Source organism: Coregonus clupeaformis, chromosome 2, assembly GCF_020615455.1.
Source record: "Coregonus clupeaformis isolate EN_2021a chromosome 2, ASM2061545v1, whole genome shotgun sequence".
NCBI classification, from domain to species: domain Eukaryota; kingdom Metazoa; phylum Chordata; class Actinopteri; order Salmoniformes; family Salmonidae; genus Coregonus; species Coregonus clupeaformis.
Window position 1 is genome coordinate 24,554,671 of NC_059193.1, and position 19,506 is coordinate 24,574,176.

At 46.7% G+C, this 19,506-nt stretch overlaps 2 protein-coding genes across 4 annotated transcripts in view; one reads left to right on the forward strand and one right to left on the reverse strand.

The window, feature by feature from the left end:
- LOC121531988 (39S ribosomal protein L11, mitochondrial-like) overlaps positions 1-19,506 on the reverse strand; it is a 53,799-nt gene that overhangs the window by 13,579 nt on the left and 20,714 nt on the right. The gene's annotated exons all lie outside the window — the stretch shown is intronic.
- On the forward strand, positions 14,472-19,170 carry LOC121535986 (transmembrane protein 121-like). Its single transcript, XM_041843243.2, has 2 exons — positions 14,472-15,174; positions 18,110-19,170. Exon 2 carries the CDS (start codon positions 18,112-18,114, stop codon positions 19,168-19,170), a length of 1,059 nt encoding a protein of 352 aa, XP_041699177.1. The 5' UTR covers positions 14,472-15,174; positions 18,110-18,111.

A 19,506-nucleotide genomic window follows, 5' to 3' on the forward strand; every position in this document is an offset into this window, starting at 1 on the left:
TTACATTCAGTAATCTTGCTCTGATTTGTCATCCTAAGGGTCCCAGAGATAAAATGTAGCATAGTTTTGTTTGATAAAATCCATGTTTATATTCAAAAGTAGGAACTGGGTTCTACAGTTTGATCCCCTGCTGTCTCTGGCTCCACATCCACCCCGCCCAGCCATCTAGATGTGTGAAAGTTAGTGTATAAGCTAATGTCCATCATGTATGACATTCCTGGGAGTGTGTAAACTTACATTTTATATTACCATATCATTTTTGTATGTTCTCTATAGTTATGTACTTGAAAATGTATCAATTGACCAATTCGGCACATTTGGGCAGACTTCATACAAAATAGTCCGGTATTGCAATGCTTCACTGGATCAATCTGAAACTTTGTACAGACACTGCTGCCATCTAGTCGCCAAAATCTAAATTGCACCTAAACTGAAATATTATATTGCGGCCTTTCTCTTGCATTTCAAAGATGATGGAACAAAAACAATAATAGAAAACATGTTTTTTTGTTTGTATTATCTTTTACCAGATCTAATGTGTTATATTTTCCTACATTAATTTCACATTTCCACAAACCTCAAAGTGTTTCCTTTCAAATGGTATCAAGAATATGCATATCTTTGCTTCAAGTCCTGAGCTATAGGCAGTTAGATTTGGGTATGTCATTTTAGGCGAAAATTGAAAAAAAGGGTCCTATCCTTAAGAGGTTAACCAATTTTGGTATTTAATGTAGGGCCGACAGACAACTTCCTTACCTTCTCTCCCTTCCACTTGCCTCTTCCATTTTTGCGGTAATGCTGCAATCAGTTGGTTGACATTTTTTAGAGCAGACATTTCCATATATTTTTGTTAGCTGCATGTGTAACATAACTCCCCCCCAGAGAGGGATAAGTGTTTATCCATGTATAAGGGTAAGAGAGTTTAGCTAGCTACATTATCAGATATTATACGTTTCTAATTTTGTCAAAGTTGTTTTCATTGCAAGTTAGCTAGCTAGCGAACGTTAGCTGGCTGACTCGCTAGCGTTACGGGTATGATCTGTGTAGTAATATTATTCGTATCTCAGAGACATTTGCATTGCTAGTTATAGCCGAAGTTGGTTAGCTACCTGAAGATTCATGCAGGGTAGTAAAGTTATGAGTTGGGAGTATGGTTCATTGTTCAGCTATCTAGCTAGCTACATGTCTAAACAAAAGACTCCACTATGCAAGTAACCATTTCACTGTACCTTTTACACCTTCTGTATCCTGTGAATGGGACAAATAAACTTTGATTCCATTTGACATAGTATGTGTTTACCAGAGACGGTAATGTGAAGAACAACATGACCTGGACCGAAGTCAAATTAGGATATAACGTTAAGCCAACGAGACAGTGTCCAATTTCAAAGATTCTCCGGTAGAATGCCCTGCTTTTATTTCGTTACACTCACAACCTGTCAGCGGGTGCTGTAGGTGGGTGTGGTGCAGGAATTAGGCGCAGGACGCAGAAACTTAGTCCAAAAGACTTTAGTGAACACTCACTCATAACACGAGCCAAAAAGCCCGGAGGCGAGAAAAGACGCACACAGGCGTAAAACAAAATGCGCACTAACATGTGCGAGAACCCTCCCCTAACAGAGGAGGAAACAACAGCACAGACAACCAACAGTAGCGCACGAACACGACAGCAAGTACAATCACACACAACACCTGACAAACACAACGAGAACTTATAGGACACTAATGAACGCTAAATGAAAACAGGTGTACAACATCAAGACAAAACCAAACGAACATCGAAACATACAACGGTGGCAGCTAGTACTCGGAGACGACGACCGCCGAAGCCTGCCCGAGCAAGGAAGAGAGAGCCTCGGCGAAACCGTGACAGTACCCCCCCTTGTCACGCGGCTCCAGGCGTGCGCCGACTCGGCCTCGGGGACGACCAGGGGGGCGGAGCAGAGCGCGTCGGGTGACTACGGTGGAATTCCGTCAGGAGAGACGGGTCCAAAATGTCTCTCCTCGGCACCCAGCACCGTTCCTCCGGGCCGTACCCCTCCCACTCCACGAGATATTGGAGACCCCCTATCCGACGTCTCAAATCCAAGATGGACCGCACGGAGTACGCCGGTGCCCCCTCGATGTCCAAAGGGGGCGGAGGAGTCTCTCTGATTTCATCTTCCTGGAGTGGACCAGCTACCAACGGCCTGAGAAGAGACACATGGAATGACGGGTTAATATTCTTATAATCAATAGGCAGTTGTAATCTGTAACACACCTCGTTCAATCTTCTCAGGACTTTAAACGGCCCCACAAACCGCCGACCCAGTTTCGGCAGGGCAGGCGAGGGCAGGTTTGTAGTAGAGCCAGACTTCGATCACCAGGTGCGTACACCGGCCCCTCACTGCGGTGGAGATCGGCGCTCGCCTTCTGACGACGGAGGGCCCGCTGCAGGTGGACGTGTGCAGCGTTCCACGTCTCCTCCGAGCGCCGCACCCACTCATCCACCGCAGGAGCCTCGATCTGGCTCTGCTGCCATGGTGCCAGAACCGGCTGGTAACCTAACACACATTGGAAAGGGGTTAGGTTAGTTGAGGAATGGCGTAGGGAATTCTGGGCCATTTCTGCCCAGGGAACGTACCGTGCCCACTCCTCCGGCCGGTCCTGGCAGTATGATCTAAGAAACCTACCCACATCCTGGTACACACGTTCCACCTGCCCATTACTCTCCGGATGGTAACCCGAGGTGAGGCTCACCGAGACCCCCAAACGCTCCATAAATGCTCTCCAGACTCTGGGGGTGAACTGGGGACCTCGATCAGACACAATATCCTCGGGTACCCCGTAGTGCCGGAAAACGTGAGTGAATAGAGCTTTGGCGGTCTGTAGGGCAGTAGGAAGACCCGGCATAGGGAGCAAACGACAGGCCTTAGAGAACCGGTCCACAACAACCAGTATAGTAGTATTCCCCTGCGAGGGGGGAAGGTCAGTGACGAAGTCCACCGAGAGGTGAGACCACGGTCATTGTGGAACGGGCAGGGGTTGTAACTTCCCCCTAGGCAGATGTCTAGGCGCCTTACACTGGGCGCACACCGAGCAGGAGGAGACATAAACCCTCACATCCCTCGCTAACGTGGGCCACCAGTACTTAGCACTAAGGCAGTGCACTGTCCGGCCAATACCAGGATGTCCAGAGGAGGGTGACGTGTGAGCCCAATAGATCAATCGATCCCGAACCTCGGCGGGGACGTCGTCCGACCCTCCGGGCATTGAGGAGGACTAGGATCGGTGCGCAACGCCCGCTCGATCTCAGCATCGACCTCCCACACTACCGGTGCCACCAGACAAGACTCCGGCAGTATGGGAGTGGGCTCCACGGACCTCTCCTCCGTGTCATACCGACGAGACAGTGCGTCTGCCTTACCGTTCTGTGACCCAGGGATGTCGTGATCTTAAATACGAACATGGCCAAAAACATGTTCCACTGCGCCTGGCGAGGGTTCAGTCTCCTAGCTGCCCGGATGTACTCCAGGTTACGGTGGTCAGTCAAAATGAGAAAGGGTGTTGAGCCCCCTCAAGCCAATGCCTCCACACCTTTAGGGGCCTGTACCACGGCTAACAGCTCCCTGTCCCCCTACGTCATAATTTCGCTCCGCCGGACCCGAGCTTTTTTGGAATAAAAGGCACAGGGGCGGAGTTTAGGTGGCGTGCGGACCGTTGCGAAGCACGGCCCCTATACCCGGCCTCTGACGCGTCCACCTCTACCTGAAATGGTAAAGAGGGATCCGGATGCGCCAGCACCGGAGCCGAAGTAAACAGGTCCTTCAGTCTCCCAAAAGCCCTGTCCGCCTCGGCTGACCACTGCAAACACACCGGACCCCCCTTCAAAAGAGACGTTATGGGAGCTGCCACCTGTCCAAAACCCCGGATAAACCTCTGGTAGTAATTTTCAAACCCCAAAAACTGCTGCACCTCTTTAACAGTGGTTGGAGTCTGCCAATTACGCACGGCTGACACCCGGTCAACCTCCATCTTCACCCGACGCAGACAACTGATAACCCAAAAAGGAGATCGACTCCTGGAAAAACAGACATTTCTCTGCCTTGACATACAGGTCGTGCTCCAACAGCCTCCTCAACACTCGGCGCACCAGGGCCACATGCGACTCGGGTAGACGAGAATGTCATCTATGTACACGACCACCCCCTGCCCCTGCATGTCCCTGAAGATCTCATCCACGAATGATTGGAAAACTGAAGGAGCGTTCATCAACCCGTATGGCATGACAAGATACTCGTAATGACCCGAGGTGGTACTAAACGCTGTCTTCCATTCATCGCCCTCTCTAATGCGTACCAAGTTGTAAGCGCTCCTGAGATCTAATTTTGTGAAAAAACGCGCCCCGTGCAATGACTCCGTCATGGTCGCAATCAGAGGAAGTGGATAACTGTACTTCACCGTGATCTGATTGAGACTACGGTAATCAATGCACGGGCGTAACCCTCCATCCTTCTTTTTCACAAAAAAGAAACTCGAGGACGCAGGGGAAGTGGATGGCCGTATGTATCCTTGTCTCAGAGATTCGTCTATGTAAGTCTCCATAGCTCTCTTCTCCTCTTGAGACAGAGGATACACATGGCTCCGTGGGAGCGCAGCTCCTGCCTGGAGGTCTATCGCACAATCTCCCTGCCTATGAGGTGGTAACTGCGTCGCCCTCGACTTACTGAACACAATAGCCAAATCCTCATACTCGGGGGGAATGTGCAATGCGGGCACTTGGTTTGGACTCTCCACCGATGTAGCCCCCACGGAAACACCTAAACATCGCCCCACACACTGGGCAGACCACTCCATCAGAGCCCTCTCCTGCCACGAAATAGACGGATTATGGATACTCAACCAGGGCATTCCCAGCACCACCGGATACGCAGGAGAGTCGATCAGATATAGCTGGATAATCTCCTCATGACCCCCTGCGTACACATCCTAAGTGGTGCCGTGACCTCCCTGATCAAGCCCGAACCCAACGGACGGCTATCTAGGGCATGAGCACGGGAATGGGACGTCAACAGGAAGAAGGGGAATCCCTAATTCTAAACAAAATTTTCTATCAACAAAATTCCCAGCCGCGCCTGAATCTACTAGCGCCTTATGCTGGGAATGAGGTGCAACCTGTGGAAATCGCACAGGTATACAGAAGTGCGCAACAGAGAGCTCTGGGTAAGTGGGGCGCCTACTCACCTGGAAGGACTCCCCAGTGCGGAGCCTGTCGTCTTCTCCCCTAGGAGACCCCCCAGCACCTAGCCGCGGTGTGTCCTCCACGGCCACAGTTGGTGCAGAGGACGGCCCCCCTCGTGCTCCGACCCCTCCTCTCTCTAGCGCCAGCACCCCGAGCTCCATGGGCTCGGCTCGGAGTTGCTGGAGGCTGGAATGGACGGACCCCCTCGGAACGTCCGCGGGTAGCCAGCAGGGTGTCCAGCCTGATGGACATGTCCACTAACTGATCGAAAGAGAGGCTGGTATCCCTGCAGGCCAGCTCCCGACGGACGTCCTCTCGTAGACTACAGTGGTAGTGATCGATGAGGGCCCGCTCATTCCACCCTGCATCCGCCGCTAGAGTTCGGAATTCTAAAGCGAACTCCTGGGCGCTCCTCCTCCCCTGCCGGAGGTAGAACAGACGCTCCCCGCCGCTTTCCCCTCAGGTGGATGGTCAAACACAGCCCTGAAGCGGCGGGAGAACTCAGAGTAGGTGATGGTGGAGGCGTCTATTCTCCTCCACTCGGCGTTGGCCCATTCCAACGCCTTGCCGGTAAGACAGGAGATGAGGGCGGACACGCTCTCGTGTCCCGAGGGCGCCGGGTGTACGGTGGCCAGGTATAGTTCCACCTGCAGAAGGAAGCCCTGACACCCGGCAGCGGTCCCATCATAGGCCCTCGGGAGCGAGAGCCGAATTCCCCTGGGTTCCGGAGCTTGAATGGGCTGACTGGCCCATGGTGATGGCACGGGAGGTGGAGTTGTGGGTGTCCCTCTGGTCTCCCAGCGTTGAAGGGTGTTAATCACGTCCTGAAGGGCGGTCCCGATACGAAGGATCTGATCGTTCTGCTCACGGACCCTAACCTCCAGAGACTCAGGTGCTGCTGCGGCTCCTGCTGATTCCATCCTTATGGTGTGTGATTCTGTCAGCGGGTGCTGTAGGTGGGTGTGGTGCAGGAATCAGGCGCAGGACGCAGAAACTTAGTCTAAAAGACTTTAGTGAACACTCACTCATAACACGAGCCAAAAAGCCCGGAGGCGAGAAAAGACGCACACAGGCGTAAAACAAAATGCGCACTAACATGTGCGAGAACCCTCCCTAACAGAGGAGGAAAACAACGAAGCACAGACAAACAACAGTAGCGCACGAACACGACAGCAAGTACAATCACACACAACACCTGACAAACACAACGAGAACTTATAGGACACTAATGAACGCTAAATGAAAACAGGTGTACAACATCAAGACAAAACAAACGAACATCGAAACATACAACGGTGGCAGCTAGTACTCCGGAGACGACGACCGCCGAAGCCTGCCCGAGCAAGGAAGAGAGGCAGCCTCGGCCGAAACCGTGACACAACCGTAAGTTATTTTCTTTAATTAGCTTGCCATTAACTTGTAAATAATGATCTTGTTTTGAGTTTATTTATTTTCCTGTAATAATGAATACAAATTAGCTAAAAAGACGTTGTCAGCTGTATGATAAGGTCATTATTTGAACTGGCTAGCCAACTAACTTAACGTTAGCTAGCTAGCTAACAAGCTAGAAACTAACCATTTAGTTGCCTGGTTTGCTAGATTGACATATACTAAATTAATTTTTTAACAGATGGGTTTATTGGTGTTAAAATACACCAGTTATGCTATTTTAGACCACCAGGCTGCTGATGACATGCAGCCTGTAGTTTTTGTATTTATACTTTTTCATAACAACAATGACAAGTTTGATGTCGGACGACAATAGAATGTTTATGTCACTGCAACAACTGTCTACAGACATGTCGATAGACGTAGAATAAACAAGCCTTTAGTCTTCAAATCTTTGGTTGTTTAGTAGACTACTGTACTCATATTGTTTAGCACATGGCCTCACATGTGAATCCTTAAAGAGATGGGCGGGGCTAAGGCTTAAGAGGGTGTGAACGATACTGAATGTGTACAAAAGGCTGTGAAGTATTTGTAGTTAATCATATCAGTAATGTTAGTAAATCACGTCAGAGCTGTAGCTCTGCCCACCATTTAAGTGGAGCAGAGCATGCTGGGCGATCTCCAGCTCAGAGAAGATGATCAGCTCGAGAGAAGTCAAGTGAGAGAAAGCTCCAGCCATCTTTGTGTTTTCCCACCAGTTAGCTTTCATTGTGTTAGCCAAGGCCAGTGTGCGTCCTTGTTGATATGCAAGTACATATTTCATATCTTTCAGGTGTTTATGTCTGAAGATGCACTCTGCGACGATAATGTCATATTTATGGTTATGCTAATTAGTCGTTTCTACTGCGAGCTAGCTATTGTGAGCTGGCTAGCTCTGTTATGGTTGTCATATCATTTCGGACATTTACAGTGGGGAAAGAAAGTATTTAGTCAGCCACCAATTGTGCAAGTTCTCCCACTTAAAAAGATGAGAGAGGCCTGTAATTTTCATCATAGGTACACGTCAACTATGACAGACAAATTGAGAAAAAAAAATCCAGAAAATCACATTGTAGGATTTTTAATGAATTTATTTGCAAATTATGGTGGAAAATAAGTATTTGGTCACCTACAAACAAGCAAGATTTCTGGCTCTCACAAACCTGTAACTTCTTGTTTAAGAGGCTCCTCTGTCCCCCACACGTTACCTGTATTAATGGCACCTGTTTGAACTTGTTATCAGTATAAAAGACACCTGTCCACAACCTCAAACAGTCACACTCCAAACTCCACTATGGCCAAGACCAAAGAACTGTCAAAGGACACCATAAACAAAATTGTAGACCTGCACCAGGCTGGGAAGACTGAATCTGCAATAGGTAAGCAGCTTGGTTTGAAGAAATCAACTGTGGGAGCAATTATTAGGAAATGGAAGACATACAAGACCACTGATAATCTCCCTCGATCTGGGGCTCCACGAAAGATCTCACCCTGTGGGGTCAAAATGATCACAAGAACGGTGAGCAAAAATCCCAGAACAACACGGGGACCTAGTGAATGTCCTGCAGAGAGCTGGGACCAAAGTAACAAAGCCTACCATCAGTAACACACTATGCCGCCAGGGACTCAAATCCTGCAGTGCAAGACGTGTCCCCCTGCTTAAGCCAGTACATGTCCAGGCCCTTCTGAAGTTTGCTAGAGTGCATTTGGATTATCCAGAAGAGGATTGGGAGAATGTCATATGGTCAGATGAAACCAAAATAGAACTTTTTGGTAAAAACTCAACTTGTCGTGTTTGGAGGACAAAGAATGCTGAGTTGCATCCAAAGAACACCATACCTACTGTGGAGCATGGGGGTGGAAACATCATGCTTTGGGGCTGTTTTTCTGCAAAGGGACCAGGACGACTGATCCGTGTAAAGGAAAGAATGAATGGGGCCATGTATCGTGAGATTTTGAGTGAAAACCTCCTTCCATCAGCAAGGGCATTGAAGATGAAACGTGGCTGGGTCTTTCAGCATGACAATGATCCCAAACACACCGCCCGGGCAACGAAGGAGTGGCTTCGTAAGAAGCATTTCAAGGTCCTGGAGTGGCCTAGCCAGTCTCCAGATCTCAACCCCATAGAAAATCTTTGGAGGGGAGTTGAAAGTCTGTGTTGCCCAGCGACAGCCCCGAAACATCACTGCTCTAGAGGAGATCTGCATGGAGGAATGGGCCAAAACACCAGCAACAGTGTGTGAAAACCTTGTGAAGACTTACAGAAAACGTTTGACCTGTGTCATTGCCAACAAAGGGTATATAACAAAGTATTGAGAAACGTTTGTTATTGACCAAATACTTATTTTCCACCATAATTTGCAAATAAATTCATAAAAAATCCTACAATGTGATTTTCTGGAATTTTTTTCCTCATTTTGTCTGTTATAGTTGACGTGTACCTATGATGAAAATTACAGGCCTCTCTCATCTTTTTAAGTGGGAGAACTTGCACAATTGGTGGCTGACTAAATACTTTTTTTCCCCACTGTAACCCTGTATTTGTATAGGCTAATGTCCCCCAGTGCGTCGTTTATATGCCCTGTAATTGTATATGTGTACGGTACATCATTATATGGGTATTACATTGTATTTCACTGTTTAGAGGTATTCAAGTTCATTGAGCAATTGTAGCCCTGTACTGAAGATGATAGTGCTATGCTTTTGTAGTACACGTGCAGCGGCACCCCTTTGATCTCAAATTAGTACAGTCAGTGTCCCGTTTTATTGCACTGTATGGTCCTGTATAGCATTATGTTATAGCCATGCATATTGTTTATAAGAGATTGTATTCTGTCATTCACTATTGTATCTTTATTTCTCTCTCTTACACACACACTTTGGTTGAAGCAAGTTGCCAGACCACTAAGTGCCTTAGCCCATCCACACTACATACACTGTGCGGTACTGTTCCATGCCTGTGCATCTTCAGCGTTATTAAACCACCTCAACTGGAATCATACCTGTCTGTCATCTGTGCCCTTACCAGCACACGGGAGCGAACACAAAGTAAACCCTAACCTAAAGAATATACAGTCCACCAAGTCCTCACTTACAGAATGGGTGTAGACAAAGAAGAGCTCTCCAGTAGGTGTACCAAAACCTTCAAGGGCCATTTTCTCAAATGTGGGGTTACAAGTTTATCAACTTTCAAAGCAGAATTACTTTCCCATTGTTCCTCAACTGTTGTGTATGATATACCATTGTCTAGCTCTGAGTCTCTACTTTTATCCAATGTAAAAAAAACACAATTTCAAATTTTGTCACATAAGACCGAATCGAGCCGGTCGGTCACATTTCATTTTCAAATAACTTAAAGTGAGAGGTTGTAATCTGAATAAAGGGGAAAAAGGCCATTTTTGAATACGAGTTCAGATTTAAGTACAACTTTTGTATGACAGAAGCCTTTAGTGAGAGATACAATACTTTCATATTTAATCATTTCAGCCCTCCGAATTCATAATCATTATATAAATAGGCCTGTTTAACATTGTCTGGCTTGACGATCCAAATAAAGTGGAATATGTTTTACTCATATAATTTTTAAAACAAGTCGTTAGGTGTAGGCAGGGCCATAAGTAAATAGGTAAACTGGGATATGACCAAATTAAAATCAGGGTGATTTTTCCACAAATAGACAGGCATTTACCTTTCCATGGTAGCAAAGTCGTATCTATTTTTGCTAACTTCCTGATAAAATGTATTTAGTGAGATAGTTTCTTTCGGGATATGAATACAGAGTACGTCCACTTCACCGTCAGACAATTTTTTTGGTAAACTATAATATAATAATATAATATGCTATTTAGCAGACGCTTTTATCCAAAGCGACTTACAGTCATGTGCGCATACATTTTTACGTATGGGTGGTCCCGGGGATCGAACCCACTACCCTGGCGTTACAAGCGCCATGCTCTACCAATTGAGCTACAGAGGACCACATATGACATTGTGTAGGTTATAATATTACAACACACACCATGAAAGTAGTCTACATGATGACATTGTGTAGATTATAATATTATAACACACACCATGAAAGTAGTCTACATGATGACATTGTGTAGGTTATAATATTATAACACACACCATGAAAGTAGTCTACATGATGACATTGTGTAGATTATAATATTATAACACACACCATGAAAGTAGTCTACATGATGACATTGTGTAGGTTATAATATTATAACACACACCATGAAAGTAGTCTACATGATGACATTGTGTAGGTTATAATATTATAACACACACCATGAAAGTAGTCTACATGATGACATTGTATAGGTTATAATATTACAACAATTGATTTATTTAAAAAAGTGAAGAATAAAACAAAACACGAGTCTAGTGTGGATTTATCATGTTTCATCATTACCCAACTGCTAAATATATTTACATACACACTGTATTTACATATACAGTAACCAGCAGGCCTATCTATGTGTGTCAGCCATTCAGTCCACTATTCAGTACCCACAATGCCTATGGATAGAGACGGTCTCCGAACCACACAGATGTGTGTTAGACAGTGTGGTAGTCACTCAGTTCTCGTAAGACTCTAAAAGGTTCCTTCTACATTGCAGGTCATCTGGTCTCTCATGAGATATTTTCTCTACAACATCTACACAGTAATGTAAAAGTTGTATTTTTTAGCGATCCAATACGTAATATCTTACACTTATCATAGTTCGGTTGTAATCCAGAGAGGTTAGAGAAATTATCTAGATCCTTTATGAGGTTGTGCAGGGATACAAATTGCGGATTTAAAAGAAAACATGAGTCGTCAGCGTACAATGACACCTTTATATTATTGTTGGAGCTCATTTTAATAGCTAAAATAACGATGGCCATAACAAATAGATATGCCAATAGTGGACAACCTTGTTTCAGTCCTCTTCAGTGTGATACCTTCTGAGAAGTATGAAAAATGTATGCACTCACTAACTGTAAGTCGCTCTGGATAAGAGCATCTGCTAAATGACTCAAATGTAAAAATGCGAAGTATTCATTATTTACTACACATACCTTTAACACATTGTATAAATTAAAATAGTCCAGGCATTTATATATCAATTCTAGTCATACTTTATCGAAGGCCATTTCAAAATCAGCTATGAATACCAGGCCTGGTTTCCCAGATTTTTCATAGTGTTCTATTGTTTCCAGTACTTGTCTTATATTATCTCTAATGTATCTTCCATGAAAAAAAACCTGTCTGATTAGGATGAATAATATCCAACAATACCTGTTTAATTCTATGTGCTATGCATTTTGCATCACAACATTGAAGTGTAAGGGGCCTCCAGTTCACAGGTGTCTTAGAAGCATGTGTGTGTGAGAGAGCAAGAAAAATAGAATGTGTGTAAGCAAGCATGGCAGACATGCAGGTAGAGGACACAGACACAGGAGGGGGCCTTGGGGCAGGATTAATTGCCCCTGGCACACAGGAAGGACAGGGGATAAATTGCCCTGACAGGCAGTGAGGTGGTTGGGTGGGATAGGGAGAGGGTAGGAGATATAGAGGGGTGTGAGCCGTGAGGAGGGTAGGACGCGGCTGGGGGTTAATTAAACTCTCCGGTGTGAAACACTCTCATTCATTATCTTGTTCATTTAATCTGCTGCCATGTTGCCGTTTTATCACTCATCCCTATCAGGACGTCATTCGGCTGATTGGGTTGACCCGACTTACCCCTGCACGGCACGCCTTTGTCCGAGCACAGGGGGTAGGGACACGGCAGGCTGCCACAGAGAATAGCAGGTTAGCTCAGGTCCTCTAAGCCCACAGTCAACCATGACATATTGTACTGAAATAAGTCTACTTCAAGCACATTTCCCAAATGACCAGGATGATGACACAACGGACAGTGCCGGCCAAACTCCCAAAGAGCACATCTCCATAACAAGCGAAACAGGTGAGCATCATCTAGCAGCACAGCTCTGCTCCAAGTGTGTATACTGGCTCGGTCTGCTCTAGAAGAGTCTACACTACAGAGAACCTGCCCAATCAGAATAGCAAGCAGGGCAGGAAAACAAGTGATTACACCATAGCAAAGAAAACATAATATTTTCGACTCCATTAAGTTCCCCTCACATTCTCGACAGTGTTGTGCTTCATGATTAATCATGTGTAGAGGCGGCAGCAGCAGGCTGAATGGCCTACTGGAGGCATCAACAAGACGTCTCAGGAACTCTGGAGGAGCTAGTGGGAGTGAGAGAGCCAGGAACTGGATCACAGGGGTATTGATTTGGTAGTGTTGCATTGGAGTGTAGTAGCAGTGGTAGTAGGTTACTACTAGTAGTATTGTAGTAGTAGTAGTAGCAACAGAGCAGTAGTGTGGTATTTTGGTTGTGAAGGGTTCTGTGGGGGTGATAGCCTGACATGTCATGCCATTTGCACAATTTAGAAAGCACTCCAATTGCCACATTAAACTAAATAATTCAGAGTGTGGTAGGTAAAGCAGTACATGAATATCAGCAGAGGGCAGAGCTCTGATACATGTGACGGAAAGGAGACTGGCGAGAGCAGATGGTGGAGAGGAGATTGCTATTCTATTCTGGCTCTGTGGTGGTTGGCCTTTGCCACTGGTGGATATCAGCTTGGGACCAATCAGTCCTTAGCATTCTTGGATGGTCGCTTACCCCACATGTCCTTCCAAACTTCCTCCCCACTCATGTTTAGGAGGGAAAGCGATGACTGTGCAGTGCTGTGGACAGTCTGCCTTCCCCCCCTCTCCTCCTCCCTCCCTCCGTCTCCCTCTCTACCTGCTCCCCCTTTTCATGCTGAAAGAGAGCCAGTGCAGAGTGACCTTCAACCACACCCACAGGGAACCAAAGGAAAGGGGGGAAGAGAGACTGAGAGAATGGAACTGGAAGGCATGAGAAGAGAGGGAGAGAAAGAGAAGGAGAGCTGAGAGAAAAACAAACAAATTGAACCCAGGGAATGGAAAGCCTCTGTGGAAGCCAGTGGAGCGAGTAGCTGATTGTGACAAGAATGATGACTATCCTTCCCCTTTCTCACACACAGAGAGGAGAGAGAATAAAAGGTAAATGGTTAAATGAGAGAGCCTTTGAATTTAGATGTGATGCTGAGAAGGTGGAGATTGATATGCACATGCATGCACTTAACGGAACAGAACACCAATGACAAGGTGAAGCAATGCATGCTCCTTGACCATCAAAACAATCTCAAACACCAAAAATCCATTCATTCCTAAATCCTTTAGGTGATAAGGCAGCTGACTGGGACTGTTTTAAATCTACAGTACAACAAAAAACAGGATGGTTTTGTTGTGTAACTAAAAACATTAAGAAACAGAAGGGGTCTAATTAAAAGTAGTAACATCTGCGTTTTGAGAAGTGTCCACAAGCTACAGGCATCTCTTGCTCTACTTGGCTCCATGTAGCTGAGTGCATTCCGTATATATTTCAGTGAGGGCGGCACAGGCAAGGCAATCAAGGCTGTAACCTACTTCCATGTAATACCAAGCCATTACGCTAGTTATGATTTCATCAAAGTGGCATCATTATGATTACCGTAACCGATGGACATAACTGTGGGCTCCTAAATATATATATGCATTCCAGTCCGCCTCTTAAAGTTATACAGCGGATGGTTTAAAAAAATAGGGGGGAAAGGAGGTGGCAGAGTGGGCGAGTTCGTTTTGCATGGCCTGGTGCCCCGGGTGTGTTGAGATGTCACTTAAGTACCAATGGAATGGTCTAAGAATGTCAAACTCCTCTCTCCCGGGGCACCGGGCGATGCAAAACGAACTTGCCCAGTAAGAGGACGAGAGGCGGGGAGGAGAGCATGTAACCTGCCTACAAATTAACACCGCAATCATAAACTCTAGCGGCGAGTTTCCTCATGTTTCGCTCTCGTGTCCTCGAGGTTTGCTTTACTGTCGATTCTCCTTATCTGAATTTTTTGGCCGTCTTTTCCTGATCATCATTCCGCGTGAAGCAGCAGTCTACTTCTGCGCGACTTCAACAGCTCACAGAAGACCGAGCCCGGAGAACAAGCCAGCACAGCTCCTTCCCGAATAACTGGATCTTCGGCTGCCAGACCCGATATCCAAGGTGTCAAATTCAATACGAACATAGCAAGAGATGGAGAATTCTGCGCCCACGATGACCGTGGAATAATTGTGCAAAATGATACGCTTATCTGATGACACAAAAAGCAAAAGCGGCGAGACGTTTTAAATCTGACAAACTCGAAGATGGACGGAGGGCAATTACTTTTCCCATATTTTATCAGTATGATAAAATCGTCATAGCGGAGTGGGATTTTATTCAAATATTCCGACAGACACACAGCATTATAGGACTAACACAAAGCAACCGATGAAAGTCCTAATTTAGGAATCACAGATTAGCATTTTTGGCCTTTAATGTTTATCCAGGGACCGTTCGAGTTCGACTAATAGGCGACGTGGATCTCAATCAAGCCAGGAGGAGCTGCAAAGAAAGAACGCATGCTTTGGGTAACTAGCTATCCCCCACTTTGAAAGAGTTGAATTATGTATGCACCTATTAATAAACGGGTAATTATGTAACAGGTGGTGCATTAAAATGGACCATAAATGAGAGTGACTAGATGTTAAGCGTGTGGCTCCAACATAACGGTAGACAAAATCCCCCATAGAGAGGGGATTTAAACAGATTTCTGTTGAAATTATCATGGGGAAAAAACAATTAATTTGGGGGACATGCTCCAATACCTATTCAACCCCTACACATGTAATAGCCTATAATAGCTGTTCCCATAGGCTTACAAATGCCTCATGAGACATCAACAGAAGTTATTGCTGGATGGCAACTCAGTCACCTGGATGAGACACGATTTGCCAATACTATTCCATTAGTTGGACCATTTTTTCCAGGTTTTACCTCCATAAATTAATTTAGTTGAAATTGAAGACAAATCCCTTTTTCTCTCTAACAAGCAACCCACTCAGGCTTTCACATACCCCTTCCTTGTACAACTTAGGCTAGACTGTGATATCACCCCTCCTGCTGGGTAAGATTACATTCAATTTAGTTTGTAGTAAGACAAATATCCTAGGGAGAATGTTTTTAGATGAATTATAGGTCTAGAGCAATTCATCTTCCTTTTACCTGCCTCGCAGCGCACCTGGCAGACCACCAATATTAGAGAGGAAAACAGATGTGACAAAAAAAGAGGCGAGGTGTGTGTGTGTCCATGAGTGTAGGGGAGCTAATTTGAAAACCATAACAGATTACCTGGGTGATTGGTGAAAACACTCCTTTCTTCACCACACAATACACACGACACGCATAACAAACAAGAAATAAGTCTTTCTTTTTGTCCTTGTACACCTTGGGCTGAAAAATCACAAACAAAATGTTTACCTGTCCACCTTTACAGGCCCATTCCTTACACTTGCAGCGGAATAGCCTGAATCAGCCTGTCAGTTACAGTCCCGCTTTCTAATGATAGGGACGATGAATTTGGTCATTATTGATGAGCAGAGTCGACCCACGGCAGTCATCCGGGCCGCTCACTCAGAACAAAATCAATGCGTGTCAAAACACAAACACAGGCTGACAGAGGAATGCCAGGGTTCCAGGGTACAATTTAAGACGCATATAGAAGTGCCAACAGGCATGTTGGGAATGAGAAAGGCAAAAACACACTGTCTGGGGTGGCAGACTACCTTTCTCCCTCCACGGACTGCAGTTTGGGGGGTTTGTTCAGATAAAGCACCATTTTCAATTCCAATATTCTCAGTCAGCGGATTGGTACACTAGAATCCATTCCAGCACTGATAATCAGGTTGCAGTGAAACAAAAAAAGCCCTCAGTCTGATAATCAGATATTAGTGAAGCTGACATTCGTGCCCCTCTTTCCTCACCATGCCCCTAGGAGGATTAGTCAGTCTAGGTCGTTTCCTCACCATGCCCCTAGGAGGATTAGTCAGTCTAGGTCGTTTCCTCACCCATCCATTTCCACTCCAGATATTGTGTTTAATTTCTTCTGATCCCTGGTGATGAATACATTTGAATCTATTCATACAGAGTTGGTGTAAGATGCCATGTCTTTTTTAGCTCCCTGCATCAACATCTTCTGTCTGCAGCTTCCTCTTCATCACTTTTGGCTTTAATCTCATCTCCCCTCCAATTCTCTCCAAGCGGAGTTAATTTATGAACTATTACCATCATGCAGTAATACTTTATTAGGCATGTAGACAGCCAAGAGCATCCATCTCTTACTTTCAATCCCCTCTCCCACAAGTCTCTCCTGCAGACCTTTTGACAGTCTCTCTCGCTCAGTGGATGACAGGGCTCAGATGAGTGCTGCATTGAAAAGATTGATGCCGGTCGTCAGTCAGAAGCAGACGTAAACACGTTATTAGCTCCTCGATGGCCGCAGAGCCCGCAATCGTTTCGCTCGATCACGCACTCAAGTGTTGCCATTATGGCATATCTGAGGTGGTAATGATTTCATATTAAAATGCCATCGATCCCATGGAGTGGTTGACACCCTCGGCGGTGCTAGTCAGATGGCCGACACCCCTCTTCAGCTCTCCTGGCTCCGTATGCTCAGAGACATACGCCAAAGCCTCAATATGATAAGGAGTGTCGTGTTTTATTTCACCGTAAGGTCTGATCATTTCTCACTCCCAATCAATACTGGGGATTTATACTGTTCACTGCTGAAATATGGATAAAAAAAATTAACACATTGGTATTCCATAAATGGGCAGATTAGCCAATTAGAATGGCTTGCACGCACACACACAATTTAATGAACGAACACACGTGTGTTCATGACAACAAGCAATTACCGTCAAAAACACCTCAGAACAAATATTAATAAGATATGTTATTAACATTCGGCCCTAATGAGAAGGCAATTTTCTGCCGATTTAAGACTGCGGCAGGCAGCAACAATGAGAATCAAACAGGCTGAGTAAACAGGAAGGATAATTTTTTTTTTTCTGCACTTTAATACAATTAATTAATAATGAATAAGGTAAGAGCACCCAAGCAAAACACCATGGCAGGAAACCTAGGTAATTCTCAGAGTTTTAGCCAAGGTGCCAGGAGGGGTTAAAACTTTCATAGCTGAAGAGGCCCATTAAATAAAAAAGCCGCAGAGGAGTGAGAACTAACACTGCTCCTCAGGATGCATGACCAGAGAAGAACGGTCTCTGACCCAAAGCTCACTGCTGAACTGGCACGAAAATGATCTTTATCCATAGCAACAAGCAAGAAAGAATGACTAGAATCACTGTTAAGTAGACAAGTCTTTAAGAACGCTTTCGTCTATCATACAAGTGAAATTCACATTGGTGAATGAATGAGGTCAGAGTCTAGACGGGAACAAAACAGTTCTTCTATTCTGCATTATTTCCCTTCTCTCAATTTTGTCATGTTTCTGTGTTTCTCTCCCAGGCATGGTGCCTACGCCCCAGGTGTGCGTATCAACCCTGGTCACGGTGAGCACCATGGCAGTGGTTGACCTTTACCTGCTGGAGCAGAGCATGCTGGGAGCCCGTGGCAAGGCCGGGCCCAGCGTGTGGCCGTGTGCCGCCGTATTGCTAGGTGACCTGGGCTTCCTGCTGGCTCTGCGTTTTGTGTCGGCAGGCGTGGTGTCGGAGGCGCGCTCCCCTCGCCGAGGCTTCGCCAACGCCCTCTGGTTCCTCTTCCTGTCCCTGCTCCAGCTCAAACTCTTCTTCGTCTGCCAGAACTACCGGACGGAACGTCGGCCACCTGACCCCCTGGCCAGGAAGACCCTCACCTTGCTGCTGTCCGTCTGCCTGCCCTCCCTGTTCCTCATCCTGACTGGGGCTGACAACATGACGCCCCTGCGGAGGAAGCAGGAAGTGCGGGGGAGGCTGCTCTGGGTGGTGGTGGACCTGCTGGATGTTCTGGACCTGCAGGCCGGGCTGTGGGAAGCCCACGCAGGGGCCACTGACCTGAGGGTGCCCCTGTGGGCCGAAGGCCTGGTGTTCTTCTACTGCTACGCCCTGCTGCTGCTGCTGCCCTGCGTGGCCCTCACTGAGCTGGGGGCCGCCGCCCTGCCGGGACAGAGGGGGCCCCGTAAGGAGGCCCTGTATCCCTGGCTCAGCCTGGTCACCATCAACGTGTTCACACTGGCCCTCAGGGGCACAGGCATGCTGTGGTACAGGGACCCCCGGGTCTCTACAGTGTTCCTGGGGAAGAACCTGCTGGCCCTGGCTGTGAAGCTGAGCTCTGCCTGGGAGAGGCACAAGCAGGGTGGGAGCAGGGGGGCAGGGATGGGGGCTGGGGTGGGCGTAGAGACAGGCATGGACTCCACCCTGGCAACCCAGAGCTCTGAGCAGACAGAAGTCCAAGCCCAAGGCAAAACCACCCCCAGGCCGCCCTCTCGCTTCCACACAATGTCCCGCTCCCAGAGCCACTCCGTGTCCCATGTCAGTCTGGATCCTACAGAGACCTCTCTGGGCCCCTCCTTCATCTCCCATGAACTCTAGAAACTGTACAGACAGAGACAGCTCGGCTTCAGCTGTCAAGCTATCTGATCTCCCCAGTCAGGGAAGCATTTAGCACTGAAGAGCGAAGACTGTTGGCCTCACACAGACGGACAAACTAAAAACTACACACGTACACCCCTCGCTCTGTGGACCAGCCCAGGCAACCACATCAGTAACTCATCCAATTAGCTCACTTTGGTTAAAGGGATGATTTATCCACCCCTGGGTCCTGTCAGCCTGTAGTATTTGGTTATCCGGGGGAGAGAGAGGGCTGAGGGCTCAGGGCTGGGGCGGAGTGATGGGGGGTGAAAGATGTACAGCGAAGAAGTGCCTTGC